General features: G+C 45.7%; 1 protein-coding gene across 1 annotated transcript in view; it reads right to left on the bottom strand.

Annotated features, from left to right (window-relative positions):
- cnga1b (cyclic nucleotide gated channel subunit alpha 1b) overlaps positions 1 to 17,061 on the bottom strand; it is a 40,178-nt gene extending 23,117 nt beyond the window's left edge. Inside the window, 7 exon segments of the mRNA XM_064940858.1 lie at positions 1,810 to 1,984; positions 9,406 to 9,512; positions 10,573 to 10,677; positions 11,073 to 11,164; positions 16,392 to 16,467; positions 16,739 to 16,804; positions 16,917 to 17,061. Coding sequence (XP_064796930.1) covers positions 1,810 to 1,984; positions 9,406 to 9,512; positions 10,573 to 10,677; positions 11,073 to 11,164; positions 16,392 to 16,467; positions 16,739 to 16,804; positions 16,917 to 17,038 — 743 coding nt within the window. The 5' untranslated portion in view covers positions 17,039 to 17,061.
- Between the last annotated feature and the right edge of the window lie 3,323 nt (positions 17,062 to 20,384).

Raw genomic sequence — 20,384 nt, 5'->3', positions numbered from 1 at the left:
GAATAAAGTAGAGTAGAATAAGTAGAGTAGAATAAAGTAGAGTAGAATCAAGTAGAATAAAGTAGAGTAGAATCAAGTAGAATAAAGTAGAGTAGAATAAAGTAGATTAGGTTAAAGTAGTATCAAGTAGCAAAGTAGAATAAAGTAGAATAATGTAGAGTATAGTAAAGTAGGATAGAGTAGAGTAGCTTCAAGTAGAATAAAGTAAGGTGGATTAGAATAAAGTAAAGTAGGGCATAATAAAGTAGAGTAGAATATAATAAAGTAGGGTAGGTAGAGCATAATAAAGTAGAGTAGAAAATAATAAATTAGAGTAAAGTAGAGCATAATAAAGTAGTAGATTATAATAAAGTAGAGTAGAATAGAATACAGTAGAGTAGAGTATAATAGGATACAGTAAAATAGAATAGAGTATAATAGAATACAGTATAGTAGAGTATGCTACAGTAGAATAGAATGTAGTATAATAGAATACAGTATAGTAGAGTATAATACAGTAGAATATAATGTAGTATAATAGAATATAGTATAGTAGAGTATGATAAAGTACAGTAGAGTACAGTAGAATAGAATATAGTATAATAGAATACAGTGCAGTAGAGAATGATAAAGTACAGTATAATACAGCAGAATAGAATGTAGTATAATAGAATACAGTATAGTAGAGTATGATAAAGTACAGTATAATATAATGTAGTATAATAGAATACAGTATAGTAGAGTATAATACAGTAGAATAGAATGTAGTATAATAGAATGTAGTATAATAGAATACAGTATAGTAGAGTATAATACAGTAGAATAGAATGTAGTATAATAGAATACAGTATAGTACAGTATAATACAGTATAATAGAATATAGTATAATAGAATACAGTATGGTAGAGGGTGATAAAGTACAGTAGAGTACAGTAGAATAGAATGTAGTATAACAGAATACAGTATAGTAGAGTATAATACAGTAGAATAGAATGTAGTATAATATAATACAGTATAGTACAGTATAATACAGTATAATAGAATATAGTATAATAGAATACAGTATGGTAGAGGGTGATAAAGTACAGTAGAATAGAATGTAGTATAATAGAATACAGTATATGTAACGACTTTCTTATGTTGAAGGAGGAGCGGACCAAAATGCAGCGTGGTATTTTTGAGACATGTTTAATGAAGAACGAAAAAACACGAACAATACAAAAACAAAAAATGGAACGTGAAAACCTAAACAGTCCTATCTGGTGAAGACACAGAGACAGGAACAATCACCCACGACACACTCAAAGAATATGGCTGCCTAAATATGGTTCCCAATCAGAGACAACGATAATCACCTGACTCTGATTGAGAACCGCCTCAGGCAGCCAATGACTAGAAGAATAGAATTTTGTATAATAGAATACAGTATAGTACAGTAGAGTACAGTAGAATAGAATGCAGTATAATAGAATACAGTATAGTAGAGTATAATACAGTAGAATATAATGTAGTATAATAGAATACAGTATAGTAGAGGGTGATAAAGTACAGTAGAGTACAGTAGAATAGAATATAGTATAATATAATACATTATAGTAGAGTATAATACAGTAGATTAGAATGTAGTATAATAGAATACAGTATAGTAGTACAGTATGATAAAGTACAGTATAATACAGTACAATATAATGTAGTATAATAGAATACAGTATAGCAGCGTATGATAAAGTACAGTAGAGTACAGTAGAATAGAATATAGTATAATAGAATACAGTATAGTAGAGTATGATAAAGTACAGTAGAGTACAGTAGAATCTCTAGTTGACTCACCTGTTGATTCTGAACAGCTTGTTGAGTCGTATCTCGGGGTAGTTGAGTCCGAAGTACACATAGAAGATGTCAGTAGGGATCATGGAGATCAGGTCTAGTTTGTACTGGAGACTGTTTATGTAGCGATCTATCAGCTTCTTCTGATCCTTCACCAACAGACCCTGTTCCAGGTAACCTACACACAGGGACAGACCTTACCAACAGACCCTGTTCCAGGTAACCTACACACAGGGACAGACCTTACCAACAGACCCTGTTCCAGGTAACCTACACACAGGGACAGACCTCACCAACAGACCCTGTTCCAGGTAACCTACACACAGGGACAGACCTCACCAACAGACCCTGTTCCAGGTAACCTACACACAGGGACAGACCTCACCAACAGACCCTGTTCCAGGTAACCTACACACAGGGACAGACCTCACCAACAGACCCTGTTCCAGGTAACCTACACACAGGGACAGACCTCACCAACAGACCCTGTTCCAGGTAACCTACACACAGGGACAGACCTCACCAACAGACCCTGTTCCAGGTAACCTACACACAGGGACAGACCTCACCAACAGACCCTGTTCCAGGTAACCTACACACAGGGACAGACCTCACCAACAGACCCTGTTCCAGGTAACCTACACACAGGGACAGACCTTACCAACAGACCCTGTTCCAGGTAACCTACACACAGGGACAGACCTTACCAACAGACCCTGTTCCAGGTAACCTACACACAGGGACAGACCTCACCAACAGACCCTGTTCCAGGTAACCTACACACAGGGACAGACCTCACCAACAGACCCTGTTCCAGGTAACCTACACACAGGGACAGACCTCACCAACAGACCCTGTTCCAGGTAACCTACACACAGGGACAGACCTCACCAACAGACCCTGTTCCAGGTAACCTACACACAGGGACAGACCTCACCAACAGACCCTGTTCCAGGTAACCTACACACAGGGACAGACCTCACCAACAGACCCTGTTCCAGGTAACCTACACACAGGGACAGACCTTACCAACAGACCCTGTTCCAGGTAACCTACAGACAGGGACAGACCTTACCAACAGACCCTGTTCCAGGTAACCTACACACAGGGACAGACCTCACCAACAGACCCTGTTCCAGGTAACCAACAGACAGGGACAGACCTTACCAACAGACCCTGTTCCAGGTAACCTACACACAGGGACAGACCTTACCAACAGACCCTGTTCCAGGTAACCTACACACAGGGACAGACCTCACCAACAGACCCTGTTCCAGGTGACCTACACACAGGGACAGACCTCACCAACAGACCCTGTTCCAGGTAACCTACACACAGGGACAGACCTTACCAACAGACCCTGTTCCAGGTAACCTACACACAGGGACAGACCTTACCAACAGACCCTGTTCCAGGTAACCTACACACAGGGACAGACCTTACCAACAGACCCTGTTCCAGGTAACCTACACACAGGGACAGACCTCACCAACAGACCCTGTTCCAGGTAACCTACACACAGGGACAGACCTTACCAACAGACCCTGTTCCAGGTAACCTACACACAGGGACAGACCTCACCAACAGACCCTGTTCCAGGTAACCTACACACAGGGACAGACCTTACCAACAGACCCTGTTCCAGGTAACCTACACACAGGGACAGACCTCACCAACAGACCCTGTTCCAGGTAACCTACACACAGGGACAGACCTCACCAACAGACCCTGTTCCAGGTAACCTACACACAGGGACAGACCTCACCAACAGACCCTGTTCCAGGTAACCTACACACAGGGACAGACCTCACCAACAGACCCTGTTCCAGGTAACCTACACACAGGGACAGACCTCACCAACAGACCCTGTTCCAGGTAACCTACACACAGGGACAGACCTTACCAACAGACCCTGTTCCAGGTAACCTACACACAGGGACAGACCTCACCAACAGACCCTGTTCCAGGTAACCTACACACAGGGACAGACCTCACCAACAGACCCTGTTCCAGGTAACCTACACACAGGGACAGACCTCACCAACAGACCCTGTTCCAGGTAACCTACACACAGGGACAGACCTCACCAACAGACCCTGTTCCAGGTAACCTACACACAGGGACAGACCTTACCAACAGACCCTGTTCCAGGTAACCTACACACAGGGACAGACCTGTTCCACCAACAGACCCTGTTCCAGGTAACCTACACACAGGGACAGACCTCACCAACAGACCCTGTTCCAGGTAACCTACACACAGGGACAGACCTTACCAACAGACCCTGTTCCAGGTAACCTACACACAGGGACAGACCTCACCAACAGACCCTGTTCCAGGTAACCTACACACAGGGACAGACCTTTCCACCAACAGACCCTGTTCCAGGTAACCTACACACAGGGACAGACCTCACCAACAGACCCTGTTCCAGGTAACCTACACACAGGGACAGACCTCACCAACAGACCCTGTTCCAGGAAACCTACACACAGGGACAGACCTTACCAACAGACCCTGTTCCAGGTAACCTACACACAGGGACAGACCTCACCAACAGACCCTGTTCCAGGTAACCTACACACAGGGACAGACCTCACCAACAGACCCTGTTCCAGGTAACCTACACACAGGGACAGACCTTACCAACAGACCCTGTTCCAGGTAACCTACACACAGGGACAGACCTCACCAACAGACCCTGTTCCAGGTAACCTACACACAGGGACAGACCTCACCAACAGACCCTGTTCCAGGTAACCTACACACAGGGACAGACCTCACCAACAGACCCTGTTCCAGGTAACCTACACACAGGGACAGACCTCACCAACAGACCCTGTTCCAGGTAACCTACACACAGGGACAGACCTTTCCACCAACAGACCCTGTTCCAGGTAACCTACACACAGGGACAGACCTCACCAACAGACCCTGTTCCAGGTAACCTACACACAGGGACAGACCTCACCAACAGACCCTGTTCCAGGTAACCTACACACAGGGACAGACCTTACCAACAGACCCTGTTCCAGGTAACCTACACACAGGGACAGACCTTACCAACAGACCCTGTTCCAGGTAACCTACACACAGGGACAGACCTCACCAACAGACCCTGTTCCAGGTAACCTACACACAGGGACAGACCTTACCAACAGACCCTGTTCCAGGTAACCTACACACAGGGACAGACCTCACCAACAGACCCTGTTCCAGGTAACCTACACACAGGGACAGACCTTACCAACAGACCCTGTTCCAGGTAACCTACACACAGGGACAGACCTCACCAACAGACCCTGTTCCAGGTAACCTACACACAGGGACAGACCTCACCAACAGACCCTGTTCCAGGTAACCTACACACAGGGACAGACCTCACCAACAGACCCTGTTCCAGGTAACCTACACACAGGGACAGACCTCACCAACAGACCCTGTTCCAGGTAACCTACACACAGGGACAGACCTCACCAACAGACCCTGTTCCAGGTAACCTACACACAGGGACAGACCTTACCAACAGACCCTGTTCCAGGTAACCTACACACAGGGACAGACCTCACCAACAGACCCTGTTCCAGGTAACCTACACACAGGGACAGACCTCACCAACAGACCCTGTTCCAGGTAACCTACACACAGGGACAGACCTCACCAACAGACCCTGTTCCAGGTAACCTACACACAGGGACAGACCTCACCAACAGACCCTGTTCCAGGTAACCTACACACAGGGACAGACCTTACCAACAGACCCTGTTCCAGGTAACCTACACACAGGGACAGACCTTACCAACAGACCCTGTTCCAGGTAACCTACACACAGGGACAGACCTCACCAACAGACCCTGTTCCAGGTAACCTACACACAGGGACAGACCTTACCAACAGACCCTGTTCCAGGTAACCTACACACAGGGACAGACCTCACCAACAGACCCTGTTCCAGGTAACCTACACACAGGGACAGACCTTACCAACAGACCCTGTTCCAGGTAACCTACACACAGGGACAGACCTCACCAACAGACCCTGTTCCAGGTAACCTACACACAGGGACAGACCTCACCAACAGACCCTGTTCCAGGAAACCTACACACAGGGACAGACCTTACCAACAGACCCTGTTCCAGGTAACCTACACACAGGGACAGACCTCACCAACAGACCCTGTTCCAGGTAACCTACACACAGGGACAGACCTCACCAACAGACCCTGTTCCAGGTAACCTACACACAGGGACAGACCTTACCAACAGACCCTGTTCCAGGTAACCTACACACAGGGACAGACCTCACCAACAGACCCTGTTCCAGGTAACCTACACACAGGGACAGACCTTACCAACAGACCCTGTTCCAGGTAACCTACACACAGGGACAGACCTCACCAACAGACCCTGTTCCAGGTAACCTACACACAGGGACAGACCTCACCAACAGACCCTGTTCCAGGTAACCTACACACAGGGACAGACCTCACCAACAGACCCTGTTCCAGGTAACCTACACACAGGGACAGACCTTACCAACAGACCCTGTTCCAGGTAACCTACACACAGGGACAGACCTCACCAACAGACCCTGTTCCAGGTAACCTACACACAGGGACAGACCTCACCAACAGACCAGTCTGACCACTCTGGGACCTATAGTGCCACCAGTCTGACCACTCTGGGACCTATGGTGCCACCAGTCTGACCACTCTGGGACCTATAGTGCCACCAGTCTGACCACTCTGGGACCTATGGTGCCACCAGTCTGACCACTCTGGGACCTATGGTTCCACCAGTCTGACCACTCTGGGACCTATGGTGTCACCAGTCTGACCACTCTGGGACCTATGGTTCCACCAGTCTGACCACTCTGGGACCTATGGTGTCACCAGTCTGACCACTCTGGGACCTGCCACTAGTCTGACCACACCAGTCTGACCACTCTGGGACCTATGGTTCCACCAGTCTGACCACTCTGGGACCTATGGTTCCACCAGTCTGACCACTCTGGGACCTATGGTGTCACCAGTCTGACCACTCTGGGACCTATGGTGCCACCAGTCTGACCGCTCTGGGACCTGCCACAAGTCTGACCACTCTGGGACCTATGGTGTCACCAGTCTGACCACTCTGGGACCTATAGTGCCACCAGTCTGACCGCTCTGGGACCTGCCACAAGTCTGACCACTCTGGGACCTATGGTGCCACCAGTCTGACCACTCTGGGACCTATGGTGTCACCAGTCTGACCACTCTGGGACCTATGGTGCCACCAGTCTGACCGCTCTGGGACCTATAGTGCCACCAGTCTGACCACTCTGGGACCTGCCACCACTCTGACCTCTCTGGGACCTATGGTGCTACCAGTCTGACCACTCTGGGACCTATGGTGTCACCAGTCTGACCACTCTGGGACCTATAGTGCCACCAGTCTGACCGCTCTGGGACCTGCCACAAGTCTGACCACTCTGGGACCTATGGTGCCACCAGTCTGACCACTCTGGGACCTATGGTGTCACCAGTCTGACCACTCTGGGACCTATGGTGCCACCAGTCTGACCACTATGGGACCTGCCACCAGTCTGACCACTCTGGGACCTATGGTGCCACCAGTCTGACCACTCTGGGACCTATAGTGCCACCAGTCTGACCACTCTGGGACCTATAGTGCCACCAGTCTGACCACTCTGGGACCTATGGTGCCACCAGTCTGACCGCTCTAGGACCTGCCACTAGTCTGACCACACCAGTCTGACCACTCTGGGACCTGCCACCAGTCTGACCACTCTGGGACCTATGGTGCCACCAGTCTGACCACTCTGGGACCTATAGTGCCACCAGTCTGACCACTCTGGGACCTATAGTGCCACCAGTCTGACCACTCTGGGACCTAAGGTGCCACCAGTCTGACCACTCTGGGACCTATAGTGCCACCAGTCTGACCACTCTGGGACCTATAGTGCCACCAGTCTGACCACTCTGGGACCTATGGTGCCACCAGTCTGACCACTCTGGGAACTATGGTGCCACCAGTCTGACCACTCTGGGACCTATGGTGCCACCAGTCTGACCACTCTGGGACCTATGGTGCCACCAGTCTGACCACTCTGGGACCTATGGTGCCACCAGTCTGACCACTCTGGGAACTATGGTGCCACCAGTCTGACCACTCTGGGACCTGCCACCAGTCTGACCACTCTGGGACCTGCCACCAGTCTGACCACTCTGGGACCTATGGTGCCACCAGTCTGACCACTCTGGGACCTATAGTGCCACCAGTCTGACCACTCTGGGACCTATAGTGCCACCAGTCTGACCACTCTGGGACCTGCCACCAGTCTGACCACTCTGGGACCTATGGTGCCACCAGTCTGACCACTCTGGGACCTATAGTGCCACCAGTCTGACCACTCTGGGACCTGCCACCAGTCTGACCACTCTGGGACCTATGGTGTCACCAGTCTGACCACTCTGGGACCTGCCACCAGTCTGACCACTCTGGGACCTATAGTGCCACCAGTCTGACCACTCTGGGACCTGCCACCAGTCTGACCACTCTGGGACCTATGGTGTCACCAGTCTGACCGCTCTGGGACCTGCCACCAGTCTGACCACTCTGGGACCTGCCAGTTGTCAGTTATCATCAGGTATGTGGAGGATCAGGGCTTTATTCAGGAACGTTTCCTGGGCTACTTTGATGTGTCAACTGGGTGAGATGTGCAGTCTGAGTTTATCTTCATGGGAGAAACACCTTGTCCAAACCTACGATGGCGCAGCTGTAATGGGTTAGGGTTACAGCTAAGTCCCCTCCTGTTCCCTGATTAAGAGGTGATCTCCACTACACTACACTTCCATTGTCAACTCTCTCCTGACATGAACCGAAGCCACTGCGTCTGATGTGCCCAGTCATCTACTGGCACATTGAATGTTTCCTCTCCAAGCACTGTGAGGACCCCTATCAATGTTCTGTCATTACTGTACGTATTGTCAATCAAAATATTACACATCAATGATGTTACTCCTCGCTTGGACTAACTCATTCTGAGCTCTGTTGTCTCACTGTGTTATTGTTGTGTGTCTTCCCTTCCTGTCCTGCACTGAAGCCTCAACACGTCAACTGATGGCTCAAACCCTCATTCAATCACAGCTGTGATCCCTTTCCAACACGGTGTAAGTAGCCCTCTCATTCCCCTTTCCCATAATGTTGTACTATAAATGTCTTTATTAAATACATTAGGTTAAAATAATTACTCTTTAACGATATTTGAAACACGTCTCCGTGCATTCCGCGTGGGTTTTCCATCCTCCTCAATTGTTGAAGTCACCAGCCTCCACTGACACACTCACAGGGACATAAGGCTATGTGTTTGAGCAGTGTGGGTTCTTACCTGTCCTGGTCATGGTTAGGGTCAGGGTCAGGGTCAGGGTCAGGGTTAGGGTTAGGGTTAGGGTTAGGGTTCAGGTCCTTACCTGTCCTGGTCAGGGTTAGGGTCAGGGTCAGGATTAGGGTTAGGGTTAGGGTTAGGGTTAGGGTTAGGGTTCAGGTCCTTACCTGTCCTGGTCAGGGTCAGGGTCAGGGTCAGGGTTCAGGTTCTTACCTGTCCTGGTCCTGAACACCATATCCGCCAGGTAGACCACATCAGAGACACAGTCTATGATGAACCAGTAGATCAGAAAGTCTGTCTGGAGCTCCTCAAAACTGGCCCTGACACACACACACACACACACACACACACACACACACACACACACACACACACACACACACACACACACACACACACACACACACACACACACACACACACACACACACACACACACACACACACACACACACACACACACACACAGTCAGAATGTCCTTGGAAGTGTCAATCAACCACCCAATCAATCAATCAATCAATCAACCACCCAATCAAGCAATCAATAAATCAATCACCCAATCAACCAATCAATCAATCAACCACCCAATTAATCAACCACCCAATCAATCAACCACCCAATCAATCAATCACTCAATCAATCCCCCAATCAACCACCCAATCAGTCAATCAATCAATCAATCAATCAACCACACAATCAATCAATCAATCAGTCAATAATCAATCAGTCAATCAATCAATCAATCAATCAACCACCCAATCAATCAATCAACCACCCACCCAATCAATCAATCACCCAATCAATCAACCACCCAATCAATCAACCACCCAATCAATCAACCAATCAACCACCCATTCAGTCAATCACTCAATCAATCACCCAATCAACCACCCAATCAGTCAAACAATCAATCAATCAATCAACCACCCAATCAATCAATCAGTCAATCAGTCAGTCAATCAATCAATCAACCACCCAATCAATCAATCAATCAATCAACCACCCAATCAATCAATCAATCACCCAATCAACCACCCAATCAGTCAATCAATCAACCAACCAACCAACCAGTCAATCAATCAGTCAATCAATCAATCAGTCAACCAAACAGTCAGTCAACCAATCAACCACCCAACCAAACAACCACCCAACCAATCAACCACCCAACAATTCAACCACCCAATCAACCACCCAATCAATCAATCAACCACCCAACCAATCAACCACCCAACCAATCAACCACCCAACCAATCAACCACCCAATCAACCACCCAACCAATCAACCACCCAATCAATCAACCACCCAATCAATCAACCAATCAACCACCCAATCAACCAACCAATCAATCAACAAATTAGCCAATCAGTGTGTTAGTTACCTGGCTATGATGAGGGTCCAGTTGTACATTACAGGTATGGTGATGACCAGGAGCCAGTTATAATACATGTTACCAGCTGGGTCTATCACCGTGATCTCTTTAGGCCTGGCAACACACACACACGCACACGCACGCGCACGCACGCATGCACGCACGCACGCACACACACACACACACACACACACACACACACACACACACACACACACACACACACACACACACACACACACACACATACATACACACACACACACAGGGAAAAATAGACAAGGCATTCTCTTTATGCCCGAGGGAGAGAGACCGGGGTTATACAGCACATACAGGGTGTATAAGGGTTACACCATTTTAAAAAGCTTAGTTTACACAGCCACCTCAATTATCTGATTTTTGTTGTTGTGTCAATGTGTAAACACATGGAATCAGATCTTTTGGGTTCTGATTTTGCACCGCATGGCAACTTTATAAAAACCCAGCTGGGACTTTATGAAGACACTTACGCTTCAGCTTTGGCCTTCTCCTCTTTCTCCTTCTTCTCCTTCTCCTCTTTCTCCTTCAACTCCTTCTCCTCTTTCTCCTTCTTCTTCTGTTCCTTTCTCTCCCTTTTCTCCTGTTTTTCTTTCCTTGATACAAATGGAGGATGAGTGGATGTCACAGGATGAGGCACAATTTGGACCTATATAGTGTACTAAGCTATGGGCCCTAGTCTAAAGTAGTGCACTACCCCTATAGACCCCTTTATAGTGCACTATAAAGGGAGTAGCGTGCCATTTGGGAAACTAGAGGTTCTGTAATGAGATCAGTCTGGAAACTAGAGGTTCTGTCATGAAGTCTGTCTGGAAACTAGAGGTTCTGTCATGAAATCTGTCTGGAAACTAGAGGTTCTGTCATGAGATCAGTCTGGAAACTAGAGGTTCTGTCATGAGATCAGTCTGGAAACTAGAGGTTCTGTTTTGAGATCAGTCTGGAAACTAGAGGTTCTGTAATGAGATCAGTCTGGAAACTAGAGGTTCTGTCATGAAATCTGTCTGGAAACTAGAGGTTCTGTCAAGAAGTCTGTCTGGAAACTAGAGGTTCTGTCATGAGATCAGTCTGGAAACTAGAGGTTCTGTCATGAAATCTGTCTGGAAACTAGAGGTTCTGTCAAGAAGTCTGTCTGGAAACTAGAGGTTCTGTCATGAAATCTGTCTGGAAACTAGAGGTTCTGTCATGAAATCTGTCTGGAAACTAGAGGTTCTGTCATGAGATCAGTCTGGAAACTAGAGGTTCTGTCATGAGATCAGTCTGGAAACTAGAGGTTCTGTTTTGAGATCAGTCTGGAAACTAGAGGTTCTGTCACGAAATCTGTCTGGAAACTAGAGGTTCTGTTTTGAGATCAGTCTGGAATCTAGAGGTTCTGTTATGAGATCAGTCTGGAAACTAGAGGTTCTGTTTTGAGATCAGTCTGGAATCTAGAGGTTCTGTCACGAAATCTGTCTGGAAACTAGAGGTTCTGTTTTGAGATCAGTCTGGAATCTAGAGGTTCTGTTATGAGATCAGTCTGGAAACTAGAGGTTCTGTTTTGAGATCAGTCTGGAAACTAGAGGTTCTGTCATGAGATCAGTCTGGAATCTAGAGGTTCTGTTATGAGATCAGTCTGGAAACTAGAGGTTCCGTAATGAGATCAGTCTGGAATCTAGAGGTTCTGTTATGAGATCAGTCTGGAAACTAGAGGTTCTGTTTTGAGATCAGTCTGGAAACTAGAGGTTCTGTTATGAGATCAGTCTGGAAACTAGAGGTTCTGTTTTGAGTTCAGTCTGGAAACTAGAGGTTCTGTCATGAGATCAGTCTGGAAACTAGAGGTTCTGTCATGATATCAGTCTGGAAACTTGAGGTTCTGTTATGAGATCAGTCTGGAAACTAGAGGTTCCGTAATGAGATCAGTCTGGAAAGGTTCTGGAGAGGTTCTGTCATGAAATCTGTCTGGAAACTAGAGGTTCTGTCATGAAGTCTGTCTGGAAACTAAAGGTTCTGTCATGAGATCAGTCTGGAAACTAGAGGTTCTGTAATGAGATCAGTCTGGAATCTAGAGGTTCTGTCATGAGATCAGTCTGGAAACTAGAGGTTCTGTCATGAAATCTGTCTGGAAACTAGAGGTTCTGTCATGAAATCTGTCTGGAAACTAGAGGTGAGATTGTTCTGTAATGAGATCAGTCTGGAAACTAGAGGTGAGATTGTTCTGTCATGAGATCTGTCTGGAAACGAGAGGTTCTGTTATGAGATCAGTCTGGAAACTAGAGGTGAGCTGGTTCTGGATACTAGAGGTGAGATTGTTCTGTCATGAGATCTGTCTGGAAACGAGAGGTTCTGTTATGAGATCAGTCTGGAAACTAGAGGTGAGCTGGTTCTGGATACTAGAGGCGAAAATGTTCTGTCATGAGATCTGTCTGGAAACTAGAGGTTCTGTCATGAGATCAGTCTGGAAACGATAGGTTCTGTTATGAGATCAGTCTGGAAACTACTGGTGAGTTTGTTCTGTAGTGAGATCTGTGTGGAAACTAAAGGTTCTGTTATGAGATCAGTCTGGAAACTAGAGGTTCTGTCATGAAGTCTGTCTGGAAACTAGAGGTTCTGTCATGAGATCAGTCTGGAAACTAGAGGTTCTGTTATGAGATCAGTCTGGAAACTAGAGGTTCTGTTATGAGATCAGTCTGGAAACTAGAGGTTCTGTCATGAGATCAGTCTGGAAACTAGAGGTTCTGTCATGAGATCAGTCTGGAAACTAGAGGTTCTGTTATGAGATCAGTCTGGAAACTAGAGGTTCTGTTATGAGATCAGTCTGGAAACTAGAGGTTCTGTCATGAAGTCTGTCTGGAAACTAGAGGTTCTGTCATGAGATCAGTCTGGAAACTAGAGGTTCTGTCATGAGATCAGTCTGGAAACTAGAGGTTCTGTCATGAGATCAGTCTGGAAACTAAAGGTTCTGTTTTGAGATCAGTCTGGAAACTAGAGGTGAGCTTGTTCTGGATACTAGAGGTGAGATTGTTCTGGATACTAGAGGTGAGATTGTTCTGGATACTAGAGGTGAAAATGTTCTGTCATGAGATCAGTCTGGAAACTAGAGGTTCTGTTATGAGATCAGTCTGGAAACTAGAGGTTCTGTTATGAGATCAGTCTGGAAACTAGAGGTTCTGTCATGAAATCTGTCTGGAAACTAGAGGTGAGATTGTTCTGTCATGAGATCTGTCTGGAAACGAGAGGTTCTGTTATGAGATCAGTCTGGAAACTAGAGGTGAGCTGGTTCTGGATACTAGAGGTGAGATTGTTCTGTCATGAGATCTGTCTGGAAACGAGAGGTTCTGTTATGAGATCAGTCTGGAAACTAGAGGTGAGCTGGTTCTGGATACTAGAGGTGTTATTGTTCTGTCATGAGATCAGTCTGGAAACTAGAGGTTCTGTTTTGAGATCAGTCTGGAAACTAGAGGTGAGCTTGTTCTGGATACTAGAGGTGAGATTGTTCTGGATACTAGAGGTGAGATTGTTCTGGATACTAGAGGTGAGATTGTTCTGGATACTAGAGGTGAGATTGTTCTGGATACTAGAGGTGAAAATGTTCTGTTATGAGATCAGTCTGGAAACTAGAGGTTCTGTTATGAGATCAGTCTGGAAACTAGAGGTTCTGTTATGAGATCAGTCTGGAAACTAGAGGTTCTGTCATGAAATCTGTCTGGAAACTAGAGGTGAGATTGTTCTGTCATGAGATCTGTCTGGAAACGAGAGGTTCTGTTTTGAGATCAGTCTGGAAACTAGAGGTGAGCTGGTTCTGGATACTAGAGGTGAGATTGTTCTGTCATGAGATCTGTCTGGAAACGAGAGGTTCTGTTATGAGATCAGTCTGGAAACTAGAGGTGAGCTGGTTCTGGATACTAGAGGTGTTATTGTTCTGTCATGAGATCAGTCTGGAAACTAGAGGTTCTGTTTTGAGATCAGTCTGGAAACTAGAGGTGAGCTTGTTCTGGATACTAGAGGTGAGATTGTTCTGGATACTAGAGGTGAGATTGTTCTGGATACTAGAGGTGAGATTGTTCTGGATACTAGAGGTGAGATTGTTCTGGATACTAGAGGTGAGATTGTTCTGGATACTAGAGGTGAGATTGTTCTGGATACTAGAGGTGAGATTGTTCTGGATACTAGAGGTGAAAATGTTCTGTTATGAGATCAGTCTGGAAACTAGAGGTTCTGTTATGAGATCAGTCTGGAAACTAGAGGTTCTGTCATGAAATCTGTCTGGAAACTAGAGGTGAGATTGTTCTGTAATGAGATCAGTCTGGAAACTAGAGGTGAGATTGTTCTGTCATGAGATCTGTCTGGAAACGAGAGGTTCTGTTATGAGATCAGTCTGGAAACTAGAGGTGAGCTGGTTCTGGATACTAGAGGTGAGATTGTTCTGTCATGAGATCTGTCTGGAAACGAGAGGTTCTGTTATGAGATCAGTCTGGAAACTAGAGGTGAGCTGGTTCTGGATACTAGAGGTGTTATTGTTCTGTCATGAGATCAGTCTGGAAACTAGAGGTTCTGTTTTGAGATCAGTCTGGAAACTAGAGGTGAGCTTGTTCTGGATACTAGAGGTGAGATTGTTCTGGATACTAGAGGTGAGATTGTTCTGGATACTAGAGGTGAGATTGTTCTGGATACTAGAGGTGAGATTGTTCTGGATACTAGAGGTGAGATTGTTCTGGATACTAGAGGTGAGATTGTTCTGGATACTAGAGGCGAAAATGTTCTGTTATGAGATCAGTCTGGAAACTAGAGGTTCTGTTATGAGATCAGTCTGGAAACTAAAGGTTCTGTTATGAGATCAGTCTGGAAACTAGAGGTTCTGTCATGAGATCAGTCTGGAAACTAAAGGTTCTGTTATGAGATCAGTCTGGAAACTAGAGGTTCTGTCATGAAATCAGTCTGGAAACTACTGGTGAGTTTGTTCTGTTGTGAGATCTGTGTGGAAACTAAAGGTTCTGTTATGAGATCAGTCTGGAAACTAGAGGTTCTGTCATGAGATCAGTCTGGAAACTAGAGGTTCTGTCATGAGATCAGTCTGGAATCTAGAGGTTCTGTTATGAGATCAGTCTGGAAACTAGAGGTTCTGTCATGAAATCTGTCTGGAAACTAGAGGTTCTCTCATGAAGTCTGTCTGGAAACTAGAGGTTCTGTCATGAAATCTGTCTGGAAACGAGAGGTTCTGTTATGAGATCAGTCTGGAAACTAGAGGTTCTGTCATGAAATCTGTCTGGAAACTAGAGGTTCTGTCATGAAATCTGTCTGGAAACTAGAGGTTCTGTCATGAGATCAGTCTGGAAACTAGAGGTTCTGTAATGAGATCAGTCTGGAAACTAGAGGTTCTGTAATGAGATCAGTCTGGAAACTAGAGGTTCTGTAATGAGATCAGTCTGGAAACTAGAGGTTCTGTAATGAGATCAGTCTGGAAACTAGAGGTTCTGTCATGAAATCTGTCTGGAAACTAGAGGTTCTGTCATGAAATCTGTCTGGAAACTAGAGGTTCTGTCATGAAATCTGTCTGGAAACGAGAGGTTCTGTCATGAAGTCTGTCTGGAAACGAGAGGTTCTGTAATGAGATCAGTCTGGAAACTAGAGGTTCCGTAATGAGATCAGTCTGGAAACTAGAGGTGAGATTGTTCTGGATACTAGAGGTGAGATTGTTCTGGATACTAGAGGTGAGATTGTTCTGGATACTAGAGGTGAGATTGTTCTGGATACTAGAGGTGAGATTGTTCTGTTTTGAGATCAGTCTGGAAACTAGAGGTTCTGTCATGAGATCTGACTGGTCCTTACTCCTTCTTGTCTTTCCTCTCCTTCTTCTCTTTCCTCTCCTTTTTACTTGTCTTCTTCTTCTGTTCCCTAGGAAGGATCAGAGGCACAATCACTGTTGATGTCATACTGTTATGTTACCCTACCAGTAGACTTACAGCCATTTCTCTGACACAAGTTAGCATTAGCAAAACAACCGCTAACTTCCCTCATACTACATTTATATTTATATACAAACATTACCCATGAGTTCATCTGACAATGAGTAAATAGAACAAGAAGCAGTATCCCTGTTGTCGACTTCAGGACTAGGGTCGCAAAGTACATTATCGTCCATATTTGGGTCTGTGTGTGTTCTTACTCTTCCTCGTTGCTGTTGCTGTTGTTCATGTTGAATGGAACCTGCACAACGGAGCTCCTTAAACACCTGGATGAGAGATCATAATATCAGAAGTCAGTTCTAGGTTCTATGTTCAATGTTCTCAAGTTCTATGTTCTAGGTTCTAAAGTTCAAGGTTCTATGGTCTATAGGTCCTTACCTGTGTACCTCGCCCCTCTCCTCTGTCTCCCCCTCCATATCCTGCAGAACGATGAGTGGCGGAGAGCAGGGCTGGGGGTGGGCGGAGCCAGCAGGGGTCACAGGGGTCACCTTCACTGACATCGCAGGAAGTTCTTCCTCTTCGTTTCCTGTGAGGTCAGAAGTAACAGCCCTATCTCAGATAGAGTAGAGGGACTAGGACTAGTTAATACTCAGATAGAGTAGAGGGACTAGGACTAGTTGATACTCAGATAGAGTAGAGGGACTAGGACTAGTTGATATTCAGATAGAGTAGAGGGACTAGGACTAGTTGATACTCAGATAGAATAGTGGGACTAGTTGATACTCAGATAGAGTAGTGGGACTAGTTGATACTCAGATAGAGTAGTGGGACTACATTTACATTACATTTAAGTCATTTGGCAGACGCTCTTATCCAGAGCGACTTACAAATTGGAAAGTTGATAGTCAGATAGAGTAATGGGACTAGTTGATACTCAGATAGAATAGTGGGACTAGTTGATACTCAGATAAAGTAGTGGGACTAGTTGATACTCAGATAGAGTAGTGGGACTAGTTGGTACTCAGATAGAGTAGTGGGACAAGTTGATACTCAGATAGAGTAGAGGGACTAGGACTAGTTGATACTCAGATAGAGTAATGGGACTAGTTGATACTCAGATAGAATAGTGGGACTAGTTGATACTCAGATAGAGTAGTGGGACTAGTTGATACTCAGATAGAGTATTGGGACTAGTTGATACTCAGATATAGTAGTGGGACTAGTTGATACTCAGATAGAGTAGTGGGACTAGTTGATACTCAGATAGAGTAGTGGGACTGTTTGATACTCAGATAGTATAGTGGGACTGGTTGATACTCTGATAGAGTAGTGGGACGAGTTGATACTCAGATAGAGTAGAGGGACTAGTTGATACCCAGATAGAGTGGAGGGACTAGTTGATACCCAGATAGAGTAGTGGGACTGTTTGATACTCAGATAGAGTAGTGGGACTGGGACTAGTTGATACCCAGATAGAGTAGTGGGACTGGGACTAGTTGATACTCAGATAGAGTAGTGGGACTAGTTGATACTCTGATAGAGTAGTGGGACTAGTTGATACTCAGATAGACTAGTGGGACTGGGACTAGTTGATACTCAGATAGAGTAGTGGGACTAGTTGACACTCAGATAGAGTAGTGGGACTAGTTGATACTCAGATAGAGTAGTGGGACTAGTTGATACTCAGATAGAGTAGTGGGACTAGTTGATACTCAGATAGAGTAGTGGGACTGGGACTAGTTGATACCCAGATAGAGTAGTGGGACTGGTTGATACTCAGATAGAGTAGTGGGACTGGGACTAGTTGATACCCAGATAGAGTAGTGGGACTGGGAATAGTTGATACCCAGATAGAGTGGTGGGACAGGGACTAGTTGATACTCAGATAGAGTAGTGGGACTAGTTGATACTCAGATAGAGTAGTGGGACTAGTTGATACTCAGATAGAGTAGTGGGACTAGTTGATACTCAGATAGAGTAGTGGGACTGGGACTAGTTGATACTCAGATAGAATCGTGGGACGAGTTGATACTCAGATATAGTAGTGGGACGAGTTGATACTCAGATAGAGTAGTGGGACTAGTTGATACCCAGATAGAGTAGTGGGACTGGGACTAGTTGATACCCAGATAGAGTAGTGGGACAGGGACTAGTTGATACCCAGATAGAGTAGTGGGACTGGGACTAGTTGATATTCAGATAGAGTAGTGGGACTAGTTGATACTCAGATAGAGTAGTGGGACTAGTTGATACTCAGATAGAGTAGTGGGACTAGTTGATACTCAGATAGAGTAGTGGGACTGGGACTAGTTGATACTCAGATAGAGTAGTGGGACTAGTTGACACTCAGATAGAGTAGTGGGACTAGTTGATACTCAGATAGAGTAGTGGGACTAGTTGATACTCAGATATAGTAGTGGGACTGGGACTAGTTGATACCCAGATAGAGTAGTGGGACTGGCTGATACTCAGATAGAGTAGTGGGACTGGGACTAGTTGATACCCAGATAGAGTAGTGGGACTGGTTGATACTCAGATAGAGTAGTGGGACTGGTTGATACTAAGATAGAGTAGTGGGACTGGGACTAGTTGATACCCAGATAGAGTAGTGGGACTGGTTGATACTCAGATAGAGTAGTGGGACTGGTTGATACTCAGAAAGAGTAGTGGGACTAGTTGATACCCAGATAGAGTAGTGGGACTAGTTTATACTCAGATAGAGTAGTGGGACTGGGACTAGTTGATACCCAGATAAAGTAGTGGGACTGGTTGATACTCAGATAGAGTAAATGGGACTGGGACTAGTTGATACCCAGATAGAGTAGTGGGACTAGGACTAGTTGATACCCAGATAGAGTAGTGGGACTGGGACTAGTTGATACTCAGATAGAGTAGTGGGACTAGTTGATACTCAGATAGAGTAGTGGGACTAGTTGATACTCAGATAGAGTAGTGGGACTAGTTGATACTCAGATAGAGTAGTGGACTGGGACTAGTTGATACTCAGATAGAGTAGTGGGACTAGTTGACACTCAGATAGAGTAGTGGGACTAGTTGATACTCAGATAGAGTAGTGGGTCTAGTTGATACTCAGATAGAGTAGTGGGACTGGGACTAGTTGATACCCAGATAGAGTAGTGTGACTAGTTGATACTCAGATAGAATAGTGGGACTGGGACTAGTTGATACTCAGATAGAGTAGTGGGACTAGTTGATACTCAGATAGAGTAGTGGGACTAGTTGATACTCAGATAGAGTAGTGTGACTGTTTGATACTCAGATAGTATAGTGGGACTGGTTGATACTCTGATAGAGTAGTGGGACGAGTTGATACTCAGATAGAGTAGAGGGACTAGTTGATACCCAGATAGAGTAGAGGGACTAGTTGATACCCAGATAGAGTAGTGGGACTGTTTGATACTCAGATAGAGTAGTGGGACTGGGACTAGTTGATACCCAGATAGAGTAGTGGGACTGGGACTAGTTGATACTCAGATAGAGTAGTGGGACTAGTTGACACTCAGATAGAGTAGTGGGACTAGTTGATACTCAGATAGAGTAGTGGGACTAGTTGATACTCAGATATAGTAGTGGGACTGGGACTAGTTGATACCCAGATAGAGTAGTGGGACTGGCTGATACTCAGATAGAGTAGTGGGACTGGGACTAGTTGATACCCAGATAGAGTAGTGGGACTGGTTGATACTCAGATAGAGTAGTGGGACTGGTTGATACTAAGATAGAGTAGTGGGACTGGGACTAGTTGATACCCAGATAGAGTAGTGGGACTGTTTGATACTCAGATAGAGTAGTGGGACTGGTTGATACTCAGAAAGAGTAGTGGGACTAGTTGATACCCAGATAGAGTAGTGGGACTAGTTTATACTCAGATAGAGTAGTGGGACT

Source organism: Oncorhynchus masou, chromosome 27 (genome assembly GCF_036934945.1).
Source record: "Oncorhynchus masou masou isolate Uvic2021 chromosome 27, UVic_Omas_1.1, whole genome shotgun sequence".
NCBI classification, from domain to species: Eukaryota; Metazoa; Chordata; class Actinopteri; order Salmoniformes; family Salmonidae; genus Oncorhynchus; species Oncorhynchus masou.
The sequence above is the reverse complement of the archived record's forward strand: the minus strand, read 5'-3'. Positions and strand labels throughout refer to the sequence as shown.